Source organism: Miscanthus floridulus, chromosome 11 (genome assembly GCF_019320115.1).
Source record: "Miscanthus floridulus cultivar M001 chromosome 11, ASM1932011v1, whole genome shotgun sequence".
NCBI classification, from domain to species: domain Eukaryota; kingdom Viridiplantae; phylum Streptophyta; class Magnoliopsida; order Poales; family Poaceae; genus Miscanthus; species Miscanthus floridulus.
Genome location: NC_089590.1, coordinates 62,031,264 through 62,047,029, shown reverse-complemented (window position 1 = coordinate 62,047,029; position 15,766 = coordinate 62,031,264). Strand labels below are relative to the sequence as shown.

The following is a 15,766-nucleotide window of genomic DNA, read 5'->3' as shown; positions in this document are numbered from 1 at the left end:
CATCGTTTCGAACTCGATCCCTTCTTGTATGACCGTAAATCCAACGCAACATACGCATTTTCGCGATACTTATCTGTTGAACATATCGTCTTTTCGTAGGCCAATATTCTACACCATACAACATAGCAGGTCTAATTACCGTCCTATAAAACTTACCCTAAGTAGAGTATGATTTTAGAAAAAATAGCTACCATAAGTAGAGTATGATTTTAGAAAAAAAAAACTTTAAATATAATTTTATATTATCATGCTAAAACAAAATTTCTAAGAATTATCCATATTACACTAGTTTCTATGATTTTTTTTAGGTTAAAAAAAGCTTCTATGATTTTTAATTGCATATTTTTTTAGATATCTCCTTTTTTTATAAGATCTTCATCCTGCTGACGTGATGCTAGCTGATACTGTATACATTATGTCAACCAAAATCCTATAGGAACAAATTAGAACGGTTTTAAAATCTAAGGGAGATCAAAAACAGTTTTTAATTGAGGGACGTAAATCTAGAGGAGATAAAAACAGTCTTTCAATCGGGGATGGTAAATCGATTTGGACAAAAATTGGGGAGGTTAAATGGACTTTACTCCGTGGGTGGTGGCCGGTTGACCGCCGCCACCTTAGTCACGGGACACAGTAGCGCAAATGTTGCGAGCGGCGGCGTCGAGGTGCGCCCGCGGTGCCGTCCGGCGGCTGTCGTCGTCTGCGGCGGTGGAGGCTTCACCAGTCGCCGCGGGGTCGCGGCGGAAGCCTCTCCTCGACGAGGGTGACTGGTCGTACTATCGGGAGTGGTGGGGCGAGGAGGACGGCCCCGGCGAGGGGGCGCAGACCGTCTTCCGCCGCCACTCCGAGTGCGGCAACGGCGTCGTCTCCGTCTCCGCCTACCCCGCTTCCCGTCCGGTAGCTACCGCCTCCTTTTCCTGCTTGGTTTAGCAGTACCCTACCTGAAAATTTAGGGGGCCTGCACGAAATGACTAACTCAAGAAATGTTACTCTTCCCATCCATTATTTTGTAGGAGTACTGTACAGTATATCTTAGTATAAATACGGTCTTCGAAATTAGATCGTGATCTTTATTTTTTCTTACAACTCATTATTGTCGGTTGCTACAAAATGAATTGATATTAACGATTTGAAATGCAGATTTTTTTTCCACAACGGGAAACCTGAATTTCATTACCGAAGCAACTAAATTACAAAGAACTGAGTGCCATGTCCATAACCACATATCACATAACTTAACTGTACCAACATATAGGCCATGTTCATTAACGATTTGAAATGCAGATATGTTGATATTAATCATATTGGCCCATGCCTACCCTAGATTTTGGGTCAAATTATTAGTACTGTTAGATTTTGAAGGTCTACTAAAAAGTCCAACATCGTTAAGTACTTCTGTCCAGATCATCCTTCCGCTTGGCTGATACTCGCTGCTTGTGCTTGGCCCTCGCTGGGTTCAAATTATGTATCGAATTATACCATATTAAATGCAAGATATTTTTGCTACGCATACCCTGAGTTCAAATCCTAGGTCCGCGTCCGCCACTGCTTGTATGTACTAAGTGTATATATATGACTTGACTAATTATTGATCAAAACATATGAAGTTTGACCTTCTCAAATCGTATGCATCATAATTGAGTAGTAACTAGACATAATATTTTTCATTCGATATATGAAATTGTAATTTGATATCTTTTTGTTTTGTAATAGTCAATATTAGATTCATATTGATTCTCTTAGGTGGCTTGAGATTCTTTTACCAGAAATGACAAAGTGAACCCTTTAGTTTGAGCTAGTACTTTCCATAACCTGAATAACTTTGGAAGACAGTTAAATACATCTTCTGAGTGATAAGTTGACTAGGGGACTTTTGAGAGAAAGTTTATTTGCACAGACAAGCTTCCTTTAACAAGGAGATTTAGGAGTTCATAAGACAGTAAAGGAAGTGCTTAATGTGCTGATGCTTGGGTGTGTCCATAGGAACACCTAGATTTAAACATGAATGCTTGCCACTACCCACGCTGCTAATTAGTATTACTACTAATTAAAAAGGGCGTACCCAGTGCAGAGAGCTCCTGCTCTGTGCGGGGTCTGGGGAAGGGTGTTAGTGGCAAGCCTTACCCTCGCCTGTGCAATGCGAGGAGACCGCGACTCGAACCCGGGACCTTCCGGTCACAGGTGGTAAGACTCTACCGCTTGCACCAGGCCCTACTAATTACAATTTTAAAACAAATTTTGGGCTCCCTTGGCTCTGTGCAAGCACCTATGCTACACTTCTTAATATACTATGCTGATGCTCTGAAAGCTAGTGAATAACTTGGTTTGCAATTTGGGAGGAAAGATAATACTGAAGAGTACTTATTAACCCGGCAACTTAGATTTCTTCTCTCAGCAGACTGGCTATTTTTGAGATTATTGTTTGTTCCAGGAAAAAAATGTGTGGTTTTCACCTACTCTTTTACAGGGCACAATGCTTGTTGAAAAAATGCGATGGTCTAATTTTCTAGGGCTTTCCTGTGCAACTTACCATGGGTGTTGCACTTTTTAATACCATTTTTTAGTTTCAATTTCTTTAGTCGATTTATTGTCTGGACTCATTGAAGCACAACTTGTTATCTGGTGTCAGGCTAGTGAGCATTGGTCAGCCACGGAGAGATGGCTTCATGAAAGAAATGCAAGACTATACCCAGAATCTGCCAGTTCTGACCAGTTTAAGGTACTAGGCTACCAGTGGCGAGTGATGCGTTTTAATGACCATACACGGCAAAGCACTGCAAAAGTGATGACATGTTATAGGACTTCGGGTCAGAGATCATTATTCTTGATGCAGCAACCACATGTTTTAGCTGTTCCTTGTGAGTTCACTTGTACCATCTTGCATTCATTATGATGATGGCATGTTCATTTTGTTTAGTTAACTTCATCTATTCATTTAGGGAGATTGGTGTTCTTGCCCCTTTGAAGGCCAATTGTGATTTTATCCTCGTTTTCCTAACTTTGTGATTTTACTCTCATTTTTTGAATCCGAAGCCACCGTTTGCCCATGTTGTAGACTCTGTTAGCTGAAGGCCAAACAAATGAATTAAAGAAAAAGAACAAAATATTCAAACACAATTCTACCCCTAACCTTATCCTAACCGTCCTGGTTCCGCCGATTGTTGATTAAGCACGTGCAACTTGTTAAACTTGGCTCAGATTTGAACTATTTGGAATTTCTTCTGTATAAATTCTTTCAGAATGATGCACAAATATATAATGTCAAAATGGAGGGTAAAATCAGAGTACTAAAAACTAGGGGCAGATTCGTAAGGCAAACTAGTCCTTTTTTTAGCTGAATAGACACCATTAACTCCTCTTTACAGAAAGGGTAAACTCTGCCTTCGCTTTGAAAATGCAGGAGCAAAATAAAAAAGTTAAATAAATCAGAGCAAAAACACTATTGGACTTCAAAACAGGGGTAAGAACACAAGAGCCCCTGTTCTTTTATGTCTGCTAATCTACAATTTTGAAAGAGCCATTCTTACACATAAGCATAACCATTTACATACCAGTCATACAGTCAAATATACTAGTAACATGCATGGTTTCCCTGATTATTTGTTAACTGCTAGTGTTAAAAAATTATTATCATACCTGCATCTGCATATGTTTTATTGGTAAGTTTGCATGCACCGAGCTGTCAGATGCAAATGCAATGCAATTGGTGTTTATGATGTTTGCGCTGTATCTTTTACCTCAACACCATCATACACTTCTGAAAGTTGATATTTTCAGATGTCAAGAGTATGGTATCAGCAGGATTGACAGCGCTTCCTTGTTCTTCATATGATCTAGCACAAGCAGCATCTGGACAGAACACTGTGCAAATTCTGTGCATCGGCCATGGTGGCGGCACCTTACCATTGTTTTTGGCTAGCAAGTTCAGAGGTAAACACTATCACAAACTTCAGCTATATTCATAGTATCGATACACTTGCAGTGCAACTTCCCACTTGCTGATACTACTTTGTTTGCTGCATACTGTAGTAAAGTGAAATCTTTCCAGCATTAGGGTTTTACTGCAATTTCTTACTTGCTTATGCTTCCTTTCCTGTGGATCGTGATGAAGTGAAATTTTCCTGTCTTAGTTGGTTGACTTGTATCTTGATACCTGATGCGTTGAACTTCAGAATTACTACTAAATTACACTTGAATAGACGATTGACTGAAAAAAGTGCATCCCCTGTGTCAGACTGCTTGAAGTCAAATCACTTAGGATTTCTTTTGTTCTAAGGTATTATGTGTTGTGCAGATACACCTGTAGATATTTTAGGCCTCCGCTTCATTATAATGCCTGATTCACAATTTGGCTCTTTCAGGTGCTACCATCCACATTGTGGAAATTGATCCAGTGGTTGTTTCGGCTTCAATTGAATCCATGGGTTTCCCCATGTCATCTGTTAAAGGCTTATCGTCCGACGAGTCCATGCTGCCTGCCGACGCCGATGATCTACTATGGGGAGGCATACATGACCGCATTTTCCTGCACATAGCAGACGCTGAGGATTTCATTGCCAACGACAGCAACGAATATGACATTGTCTTCATCGACGCCTACGACGGAGACGACGTATTTCCTCGCAAGCTCTGGGACGTCGACGGGGCATTCATGAAGAACCTAGAGAAGAAAGTGCACCCCATCCACGGCACCGTGGTCGTGAACTTGCACTCTGATTCGGAGCTGCCAGCCTCCGAGGCAGAAGGCAACGCCGATTTCCAGAGCATGCTTCCCATGGGCAGGCACGTCTCCCAGGTCTGCAGGGCTTACAAGAAGCACTTCGGGCTGGCCTTCACGGCCGCCGTCCCGTGGCTCTGCAACATCACTCTCGTTGCCTGCCGCGACAAGGGGATAGCGAGCGGCGCACGCCTGGGGCTGAGCCACAGGGATTTCGTCCTTGGCAAGCTTCTGTCGAAATCTGACACGGTGGAGCGTGCGCTGGACCTGCCGTTCCCATGTCTGCCGTACATCAAGAACGATTTTACGATGGTTCATTGATATGCATGTGTTTTGTGTGGAATTTGATTATTTGAATGGTATGTTTTGATCTGGAAATCACCTTGTTTTCTCCTCTTAGATGTCTGCGGGGCATGTCTCTTGCTGTCTTGCAGATGCCCCCGTTGGTCGTAGCTGCGCTGTAGTAGTCCGCAGTGAGGACTGCTTGAAAAGCTATGACTTGTCACAGATTAAGGGTCTGTTTGATACAAGAGCTACAAAATAACGATAATGCTCACGACTGGGTGTCCGTTCGTCCAGACATCGCGTTTCCTGGACCTGTGCAGCAGTCTGGCCTAAGATGCAACCCGTCTGCTCCCCTCTATGCTCTATTGATCTCTCTATTGAGCATGCTACAATAGAAATTCTCCACTCGCTTCGACCATCGCGGCTTCACGGTTGTGTCCGCCCGCCTGACTCTGTCGCGCTGCTGCCGCCATCCCTTGCGGCGCCTCCATCCTGTGCCGCGTCACACTCTGGCGCAACGCTGTTGCCACCCCTCGCAGCGCCCCCATCCCCTGCGGCTCCTCTGTCCCCCACCGCGTCATGCCATGCCCCATCATCCGTCGTGCCCAAGATAGGCAGCCAAGAGACAAGGCTATCGCTGGCCGGACCCAGGATGCTCCACCATCCTCTGTTGCCGGCTGGCCGGACCCAACCGTTCCCCGCTCTGCTCTGCGTAGCACCGAAGAAGGACGAAAAACACATGTTGCAAACATATGTTTCAGGTGCTTTAGATGTTTTAGAGGTATGTTGCAAGTATTTCGTATCGATGTTGCAAAAGTAGATCGGAATGTGCCAAAGTAGATCGGGATGTTGCACTTGTTGCAATGGCTATACATGTATGTTTCAAGTGTATGTTCTAAATGTTTCATATGTATTGGACGTATATTGCAAGTATTTTCATCTGGATGTTGCACAAGAAGATCCGGATGTTGCATATACATGCATGTTGTAAGCGTATTTTTCAAGTGGTTTCAGATGTTTCATAAGTCTGTTGCAAGTGTTTTATCTGAATGTTTGCAATGATTTTCAAGTGTTTTAGGTGTTTTTGCATGTGTTTCAGACGTATATTTCAAGTGTTTCATCTGTCTTCTTTGCAGGTTGCAACTGTTGCATCCGGATATTTCAAAAATAGATCGGAGATTGCACATGAGATGCGCGTGGGAACTGAGAAGCGACGGGCGACGGGAGCGACGACCAAGATGGCGTGGGCGACGTTCGGGGGCGGCGCAGGCACAAAGCCAACGGACCCGTGAGAACAGCTACCTGCACTAAGGAAATGGCCGAAACATCATGCAGGCCCGCCCGGCTCGTCGCTGCTACAGCCTACAGACCTACACGGTGGCGGGTTGGAGCTTTGCTGCCGCCGGTCCCGGTCTCGGGTCTTTAGAGTCGTCGCTGCCCGGCGACGGTAGGAAAAGGAAAGGTGGTTCACAATTCACAAAAGACTCCAACTACTGTGATAACGTGATTCCGGCAACCGTATGAGCGGTTAGAGAACTCGGTGTCACACGGCATGGCAGTTTAATTTTAATTTTTGGCTCGCCAGAAGTCGTGGCGCCGCAGCAGGGTCAGCGGCGCGCACGTGAGGTACATTAAACCCGGACGCCGACGTGCATCTAGAGCTAGCATGGCAGCCCACGAGGTGCTCGCGGTTGTCGATAAAGACCGCGTACGTTACAGACTTACAGGCCAAATGCGGTTAACCGTTGACAAATGATAGAGGCCGGCCTCTAGTCGTAGCTGTCAGGTTGATCTCTAATCCTAAACTGGGTTCAACGATTTAGTTGGATTTTCGATTCGCGTCCTAATCGGGGGCGTCCAGCCCACTATGGCTGGAGGGCCCCTGTCACACTGCGCAATAAAAAGAGATGGGGACCGGCGGCTTAAGTCATGAAGTTTGCCTGAGCTACAGTTCCCCACCGACACCTAAATCTTAATCCGATCTAGAGGGGCGCAGCCAGTGACGGGAAGCCACCAGCCGCGCCACCACCGGACTGTGTCACCGGACTCCACAGCCTTTACCGCCGGTCGCCACCGCGCATCACCGACGCAGTCTTCACCGACCGTCGCTGCCCTAGCGCAGACACCGAATCCATGGCGGACGCGAGCGGATCTTTCTCCACTGCGGCGTTAGGTTTGACACGTCCAACTTCTACCCCTCCCTTTCTCTCATTCTACCTACCATTACTGTACTAAGTAAATGTTCTAGGGTTCATGATTCTATTCAACAGCAAGTACCCGGCTAGATCTATGCTCCTAGTGATTCTATAAGTTTTAACAATGGTACCAGAGCCACGGTTTCTAGGGTTTTTAGATCTAGAACGGGGAAACAGACAAGAAAGCAGAGAACCGATCAGATCCAGTTCAGATCTGAGAAGAAAGAGGGTTTTCCTAACCCTAACCCTAACTGGGTAAAAGAAAGAAGAGCAGGTGGGCTCGGTTTCAAGTCTACTCGAAACCGAACCCTAAACCCGCAATCAATTCGGGAAGAAGAAGAACAGAACAGAAAACCCTAACCCTAACTTGATTTAACCCTAACCCTAATCCCCAATCGGATGAAATCCGAGAAGAAAATCCAAAATAGATGAAGAAAATCAGAGGGGGATGTTAGGGAAGGGGAGGCCTACCTCGCCGCTGCGCAGCGCTGCTGCCTCGCCGGCACGCGGGGAGAAGAAGGTCGAGCCGGGGGGCGCTGCTCGCTGGGCTCTGGCCAAAGGGGCGCCGCGGCCAGGCCACTCGGCGGCGGTGCGCTCACCCGCTGGGGAGCGCGCACGCCGGCGAGGGGGGAGGCGACAGCGCCGGGGCTCTCTGCTCGCTCTCGTCGCCGTTTGCTCATCGCTCGGGTTCACGCGGCTGAGTGAGTGAGAGAGGGAAGGAGAAAGAAAGAATGGCTAGGGTTTTCGGGTTAGGGCAACGCGGTGCCATTTTGTTCGACCGACGCGGGCGCGTAGCCGTCCGATGCAGACGAGCGGCCGAGATCGATCGGGCCGTCTCGCGGCCCAGGCGGGCGCGTGCAGCCGCGGCACTTTGCCGGCCCAGGCCCACGTTGCGGCCTGGGTGCGGCCGAGCGCCGCGCAGAGCAGTGGGCGGAGCCGGTTTTGGCCGGTTTGGGCCGAGAAAGGAAGAGCAAGAGCCCGGTTTCGTATTTTTCTTTTTCCATGAAAATTGAAAAATGGAAATTGGCTCAAAAGAAAATAGAAAAAATATTTTCTATCCTGTGGGTAAAATTCACAAAATTGAGATTATTTTTTCGCTACGTATTTAAAGTTGTTATTTTCATTATTAAATTCGAATCAGCGGGAGAATTTAATTTTGAAAAATAGATATGTTGTTAGCTTATTATAATATTGTTATTATTTTGACCAACGTTGATTAATGACATTATTATGATGATGTTTTGTCATGCATTAATTCTATTTCTGCCCAACGGTGATGTAGAATTAGTGTAGAGGACAATTGTATGTTTTAATTTTGATCAACGTTGGAACTAAGGCATGCAATTGTTATTGTTATTATTTATGTTCTCACTCAATATGAATTGTGTTTTCAGGCGAATACAACTTAATGGGTTATATCAAAGAGATCCCCACTCTCAAAGGTGATAACTACACGGAGTGGAAAAAAAGATTGACCTGGTCTTCATCTTGGCTGAGTGGACTGGGTAGTCACCTCACCGTGTCCCACAGAGCCTGTGGCACCGGTGAGGGAGACAAACGAGGCTGATGCCGCTTGAGCAACCAGAGAGAGATTTTGCATCCCAAAAGATATCCTATGACCTTGAGCATAGGAAGTGAGTCACTACCAACAAGAAATATTTGGCTGTGATAAAGAACACGATTGAGCCTGCAATTGTGGTCTAAATGCCAGAGTGTGACACGGTCACCGAGTACCTTGATAGAATAAAGAGTCAGTTCACTGGCTCTTCAAAGACATATGCTACCCAGCTGATAAAGCAGTTGATGACAGAGAGGTACTCTGGTAATGGTGGCATAAGAGAGCACATACTAAGGATGAGCAATTTGGCATCCAAGCTAAAATCAATGGATCTGGCTCTCAAGGAAGAGTTCCTTATCCATCTGATTTTTGCTTCCTTGCCAAAAGAGTATGACACTTTTGTTGTCAACTACAACATATAGCCCAAGAAGTGGGACATAGAGAGGCTCATAGCTATATGTGTGCAAGAGGAGGAGAGAATGAAAGCTGTCAATAGTGGCACTATCAATTATCTTAAAGACAACAAGAAAAAGAATAATAATGCTAACTCCTCCTCAAAGTCAAAGGGAAATGGTCCCATGCTGCATCAGCCTCAGTAGAATAAGTTCACAGTAGAGAAAGACCAATGTCTCTATTGCAAGAAGACGGAACATTATAAGAAAGATTGTCCCGATTACTTAAATATGATCATGACAAAGAAATGTGAGAGCATTATTACGTTCATAAATGAATCCTTATATGTACAGTATTCGAAATCTACTTGGTGGATTGACTCAGGTGTAATTGTTCATGTTGCTAATTCTTTATAGGGATTCCGTTCGACGAGGACTATGCAAAGAAGCGAAAGACACGTTAAAGTTGCAAATGGAGTCCGAGCAAATGTTGAAGCCGTTGGCGATCTTTCTCTAGAGCTTGCTGATGGTTTCACACTTTTACTGAGAGATGTACTTTATGTTCCCTCCCTACAGAGAAACTTGATTAGTGTTTCATGCTTGGACAATGATGGATATGATTGCCATTTTGGAAATAGCAAATGTAAGATAACATTTAATAATGCATGTGTTGGTCTTGCTATCTTACAAAATAAGCTTTATTTGTTATCACTACGTGATGATGTGAATGTTGTATGCGATGATGGGAACGTTGTGTGAGATAATGAGAATATATCATCGTCTGTGGATATAAACAGAAAATGAAAGAGAGCTCACGATGCGTTGTCGAAATTATGGCACTGTCGTTTAGGCCATATTTCGAGGAGGAGAATAGAAAGACTAGTTAAGAATGATATTCTTCCTCCATTAAAGCTCTCAGATTTAGAACAATGCAGAGAATGCATAAAAGGAAAATATGTAAAGAAAATTAAGAAAGATGCCAAACGAAGCGCAGAAATTTTACAGATTATTCACATAGACATCTGTGGTCCGTTTCCTATAAAGAGTGTGGATGGTTATGATTCATTCATAACATTTACAGATGATTACTCCCGTTATGGCTACATTTATCCAATTAAAGAAAAAACAGAAGCATAGGATAAATTTAAGATATTTAAGGCAAAAGTTAAAAACCAACACAATTTAAAGATTAAGATCGTCAGGTTCGACCGTGGGGGGAGTACTACGGTCGGCATACCCCATATGGCCAAGTTTCTGGACCTTTTGCAAGGTTCTTACAGGAGAATGACGTAGTAGCCCAGTATTCTACACCGGACGAACCTTAGCAGAATGGAGTAGCTGAAAGACGCAATCGTACCCTGATAGATATGGTGCGTAGTATGATAAGTTACTCCACCTTACCATTGAGCCTGTGGATGGAGGCGTTAAAAACCGCCATTCATATTCTCAATAGAGTACCAAGTAAGTCGGTGCCCAAAACACCGTATGAGTTGTGGACATGAAGAGTACCCTCACTAAACCACTTACGTGTGTGGGGGAGTCCTGCTGAGGCTAAAGTATTTAACCCAAACATTGAGAAGCTAGATCCCCAAACAGTAAGTTGCCATTTCATTGGCTACCCAGAAAAGTCAAAAGGTTTTTGTTTCTACTGTTCAGACAGACATACAAAGTTTGTGGAAACGAGACACGCTGTCTTCCTAGAGGATGAAATGATGAGGGGGAGCATGGTAGCTCGAGAAATTAACCTTGAAGAGAAGCGGGTGTATGCGCCTACTCCAATGATTCATGAGCCATTTTTCTCACTACCTGCTGTCGCTGCACCAACAGTGCAAGATACTGTGGTGCCAACACATGTTGTTATTTCGCCTGTGGCAACAATGAATGACGATGAGGAACCTGTTCTTTAGGATCCTGTAGAACCTATTTCCACATATGAGGGAGAGCAACAACAGCCTCAAATAAAAGATGTGCCAAATATGGAGCTCCCTCGAAGGTCTCAAAGAGTTAGAAGATCAGCTATTCCTGCTGACTATGAAGTATACAATACTGAGGAATTTCAAATAGAGGATGATCCCACCTCATTTGAAGAAGCCATGAGAAGTGATCATTCATCAAAGTGGCTTGAGACCATGAAAGATGAAATGAAATCTATGAATGCCAATAAAGTTTGGGACTTAGAAATAATTTCTAAATGAGCCAAAACAGTAGGCTGTAAATGGGTCTACAAAACAAAACTTGACTCTCAAAGAAATATAGAGAGATATAAAGCGCGACTTGTGGTAAAAGGCTTTACGTAAAGAGAAGGAATTGATTACAATGAGACCTTTTCTCCAGTCTCATGTAAATATTTCTTCAGAATCATAATGGCATTAGTGGCACATTACGATTTAGAATTACATCAGATGGATGTAAAGACGACATTTCTCAACGGAGACTTGGAGGAAAATGTTTACATGGCACAACTGAAAGGTTTTGTCATGGAAGAAAAAAAACGAATGTGATGTCGCCTAAAGAAATCTATTTCTTCAAGACAGTGGTACTTGAAGTTTGATCAGACAATAAGAAATTTTGGGATTAAAGAGAATGTTGAGGACAATTGTTTCTATACAAAGTTTAAGAATGGGAAGTTTATCTTCCTTGTCCTGTATGTGGACGACATCTTACTTGCTGGTAGTGATGTCAGTCTACTACTGGAGACAAAAAAAAATTGTCCTCAAAATTTGATATGAAAGATTTTGGTGCAGTCTCGTTCTTTCTAGGGATCGAGATTCACCGAGATAGAAGTAAAGGGATATTAGGACTGTCACAAAAGGCATACATAGAAAGAATCTTAAAAAAATTAAGTATGCACAAATGTAGTCCCTCACCTGCTCCTATAGTCAAGGGCGACAGATATGGAAATTTTCAATGCCACAGGAACCAATATGAAATCGATCAAATAAAAGCGGTTCCATATGCTTCAGCTGTCGAAAGCTTGCAATATGCTCAAGTATGTACGCGCCCTGACTTGGTATTTGTTACCGAGTTACTTGATAGATTCCAGAGCAATCCTAGAACAGAACACTGGAAATTAGTAAAGAAAGTCTTGCGTTATTTATAAGGAATGAAATGTCTCATGATGACGTATAGAAGATCTGATTCACTCCATATAGTGGGATATTTAGATTCTGATTATATGGGAGATGATAGAAAATACACGTCTGGATATGTATTCACTCTCGTAGGGGGAGCTATTTCATGAAAAAGCTCAAAGCAAATCGTCACTACATCGTCCACAATGTATGCCGAGTTTGTAGCGTGTTATGAGACAACGAGGCAGGTGAACTGGCTAAAGAAGTTCATACCCGGTTTGAAGGTGGTTGACGACATCTATAGACCACTTAAGTTATACTGCGATAATAATCCGGCAGTACAGTATGCTCACAATAATAAATCAAGTGGTGCTGCTAAACACATTGACATAAAGTATTATATTGTGAAAGATAAAGTCCGGGATCATGTCATAAGTCTTGAGCATATAAGTACCGAAAAGATGCTCGCGGATCCGTTTACAAAAGACTTACCGCCCAACGTGTTCAGAGAACATGTAGCCGGCTTGGGTTTAAGGAAAAGCCTATAATTCCTGGACAAAAGAAGGCCCAAAGATAAATATCTATTTCAGAACAGAGTGATGTGTTGTACCTGTTAAATCTATTGGCAATTGACCGTGACGATGAAACATGCTCTATGCGCTAATCTATAATGGAATGAACAAAAGTAAATGATATGAAATTGAAAGATGGTAGGAGATCAAGGGAGAGATTGTTAGGTTGATCTCTAATACTAAACTGGGTCCAACGGCCCAGTTGGGCCTTTGATCAGCGCCCTGATCGGGGGCGCCTAGCCCACTATGGCTGGAGGGCCCCTATCACACTGCGCAATAAATAGAGGTGGGGGCCGGCGGCTCAAGTCACGAGGTTTGCCTGAGCTACAGTTCCCCACCGACAACCCTAATCCGATTTAGAGGGGCGCAGCCAGTGACGGAAAGCCACTAGCCGCGCCACCACCGGACTGCATCACCGGACTCCACTGCCTTTCACCGTCGGTCGCCACCACGTATCACCGACGTAGTCTTCACCGACCGTCGCTGTCCTAGCGCAGACACCGAATCCATGGCAGACGTGAGCGGATCTTCCTCCACTGCGGCGTCAGGTTTGACACGTCCAACTTCTACCCCTCTCTTTCTCTCGTTCTACCTACCGTTACTATACTAAGTAGATATTCTAGGGTTTATGATTCTATTCAATAGCAAATACCCCGCTAGATCTATGCTCATAGTGATTCTATAAGTTTTAACAGTAGCTAGCCCATTACCCTTAAGCCGCGGCCAGCGGGCGTGGTTGCATGAATCACACGCGTCTTGCGTTCGAAGAGAAGAGGTTGTTATCCTTATCATCGTGGGTCAACGATCTCGAGCTACTTTTCTTTTTCTTGCAAAATCGACAACGAGTCACATGCAATGCACCCAGGCGAGAACGCGTTAGCTCGTCAAAGAACGAATAGCCTGCCGAGTGCCGACCGGTCGATCCATACAGCCAAGTGGCCTGCTGCGGGTTCCATGTCACGATGATATATAAATCAAGACACGAGAGGTCAGATCTCGAGAAAGAAGCCTCTCCCCCGTCCCCCGCCTTTTCCTTTCTCTCTCATGTGAGAACTGAGAACAGAGAAGCCGAGACGGCTCTCGATCGGAGGATGCTGCTGAGGAGCTCGACCACGCCATTCCTGCACCATCCCTTCTTCTCCTCCTCTTCCCCGTCGTCCCGCCGCTCCTCCCTGCACCTCCGGCGCGCCTTCTCCGACGGCCACCTCCCCTCCCTCCACCCGTCGTCCACCCCCAACGACGCCGGCAGCAGCACCCACCGCGGCGGTCAGCTGCACACGGATCTCTCCTTCTCCATCTACAACACCTTCGGCAAGGGCGAGGTCGTAGCAGCACCGCTGGCGTCGTCGTCCCAGGGACCGGCGGCTCAGCAGGAGCAGGAGGAGGAAGGGGGTCAGCAGCAGCCGACGGTGGTGCAGCCGGAGCACCCGGAGGTGCCGCTGTTCCTGGCGAGGGGCCTCGGGATCGACCGCATCGCCTCCGGGTTCTTTACCGCCGGCGCCGACTACAAGACCGGCTGCGGACGAGCCAACATGGAGCGGGTGGAGGAGCAGGACGAGGCGGTGGCCGCGCTGGACGCGCAGTACAAGACGATGGTCGACGAGCAGCCTGGCAACGCGCTGTTCCTGCGCAACTACGCGCAGTTCCTCCACGAGGTATATTCATTTTTGCCAAGAAAGATGTCATGTGTGTCTGTACTCTGCAGTGAGATGTTTAACTTGATTGAACCAACCCTTTGCTGCTGCTGCTGCTGGTGGTGCTGCCTGCAGGTGAAGGGCGACACCAGAAGGGCCGAGGAGTACTACTCGCGCGCCATGCTCGCGGATCCCAGCGACGGCGAGATCATGTCGCAGTACGCCAAGCTGGTCTGGGAGGTGCACCACGACCCGGAGAGATGCCTCGGCTACTTCCAAAAGTCGGTGCAGGCTGCCCCACAGAACAGGTAAGCCTCTCAGTTTGGACTCTAGTGGACATACATGAACATTTCGATTTTCCTGTTCCTGAACTCGAGGGGTAACTAACGTTGGTTTGTCACTCTTGCAGCCATGTCCTCGCTGCGTACGCGAGCTTCTTGTGGGAGCAGGACGATGACGACGACTGCGGAGACAAAGGCACGGGTGGAGCGGCGGCACCGGAGCGCGCCGCAGGAACAGGGCAAGCGATGGAGCTGGCGTCTGCGGCCGTCTGATCCTTCCACTCGGAAAGTGCAGGCATGCTAGCGATGTGGTGTCACATGCATAACGTTTGAACGAGTCGGCAAAATGAATAAAGACAGCATTTGGAGCATTTGAAGGCGACAGGCTAGCCATGTAAAGTTGTATACAAGCTCTGTTTAGTTTGTTTAGTTTAGCTTCTTGCGAGCAATGAGACGTGGAAAAGCTTTTACAAGCTATATTCCTAAATAAGTTATAAGCTATTCGGTTTAAAAACTATAAAAATTACCCTCTCTTTTTATCTTCTGTTTATCTCCTTTGAAACAGTTGTAGAGTCTAGCCAAAAATCAAAAGTAGGGTCCACAGTGCTGTGAAAATTATACAACGCGAACGTAGCTCTGAAAAAGCGGCTTTCAGTTGTACCATTTGGTTGACATTCTATTTTTTGACAATAGAAACACTTCTGTCCAAAGACAACGTCTTGGCCTCTCATATTGTGCTGCCTTTGGAGTTTGGAGTTTAGGCAACGGAGGATGACCGCTTGGCTGGTGGTCAGAGAATCACATCCACAGGGCCTCTCATTTCTGCGTCTCTGCAAGACGTCCAGTTGAATGCCAGGTAAACTGACATCATGGATGAAGCTTGAACGATAGTGAACTCGGTAGCCTGCAGGTGCCGGCGCATATAGCATCATGGTTGAAGCTTGAACGATAATGAACTCAGTAGCCTGCAGGTACCGGCGCCGATAGCACGTCCATTTGAATGACAGGTAAACTGGCATCACGAATGAAGCCGCATTGCGAAGTGAACGATATGAACTCGG

General features: G+C 45.6%; 2 protein-coding genes across 2 annotated transcripts; both read left to right on the top strand.

Moving 5' to 3' along the window:
• Positions 1-580: 580 nt before the first annotated feature.
• Positions 581-5,288, top strand: LOC136493233 (uncharacterized). The gene is made up of 4 exons (XM_066489299.1): positions 581-897; positions 2,630-2,858; positions 3,778-3,930; positions 4,362-5,288. Exons 1-4 carry the CDS (start codon positions 643-645, stop codon positions 5,036-5,038), a joined length of 1,314 nt encoding a protein of 437 aa, XP_066345396.1. The 5' UTR covers positions 581-642; the 3' UTR covers positions 5,039-5,288.
• An 8,464-nt stretch (positions 5,289-13,752) lies between these two features.
• On the top strand, positions 13,753-15,277 carry LOC136494431 (uncharacterized). Its single transcript, XM_066490599.1, has 3 exons — positions 13,753-14,445; positions 14,560-14,732; positions 14,834-15,277. The coding sequence occupies exons 1-3, from the start codon at positions 13,753-13,755 to the stop codon at positions 14,976-14,978; spliced, it is 1,011 nt and encodes a 336-aa protein (XP_066346696.1). The 3' UTR covers positions 14,979-15,277.
• Positions 15,278-15,766: the final 489 nt, after the last annotated feature.

Bases quoted from the DNA above. Each gene is read 5' to 3' on its own strand.
- LOC136493233 (XM_066489299.1), top strand. From the start codon at position 643: ATGTTGCGAGCGGCGGCGTCGAGGTGCGCCCGCGGTGCCGTCCGGCGG. The intron at 2,859-3,777 runs GTGAGTTCACTT...TGATATTTTCAG, and splicing joins ACATGTTTTAGCTGTTCCTT to ATGTCAAGAGTATGGTATCA. The intron at 3,931-4,361 runs GTAAACACTATC...TGGCTCTTTCAG, and splicing joins TTTGGCTAGCAAGTTCAGAG to GTGCTACCATCCACATTGTG.
- LOC136494431 (XM_066490599.1), top strand. From the start codon at position 13,753: ATGATATATAAATCAAGACACGAGAGGTCAGATCTCGAGAAAGAAGCC. The intron at 14,446-14,559 runs GTATATTCATTT...TGCTGCCTGCAG, and splicing joins ACGCGCAGTTCCTCCACGAG to GTGAAGGGCGACACCAGAAG. The intron at 14,733-14,833 runs GTAAGCCTCTCA...TCACTCTTGCAG, and splicing joins CAGGCTGCCCCACAGAACAG to CCATGTCCTCGCTGCGTACG.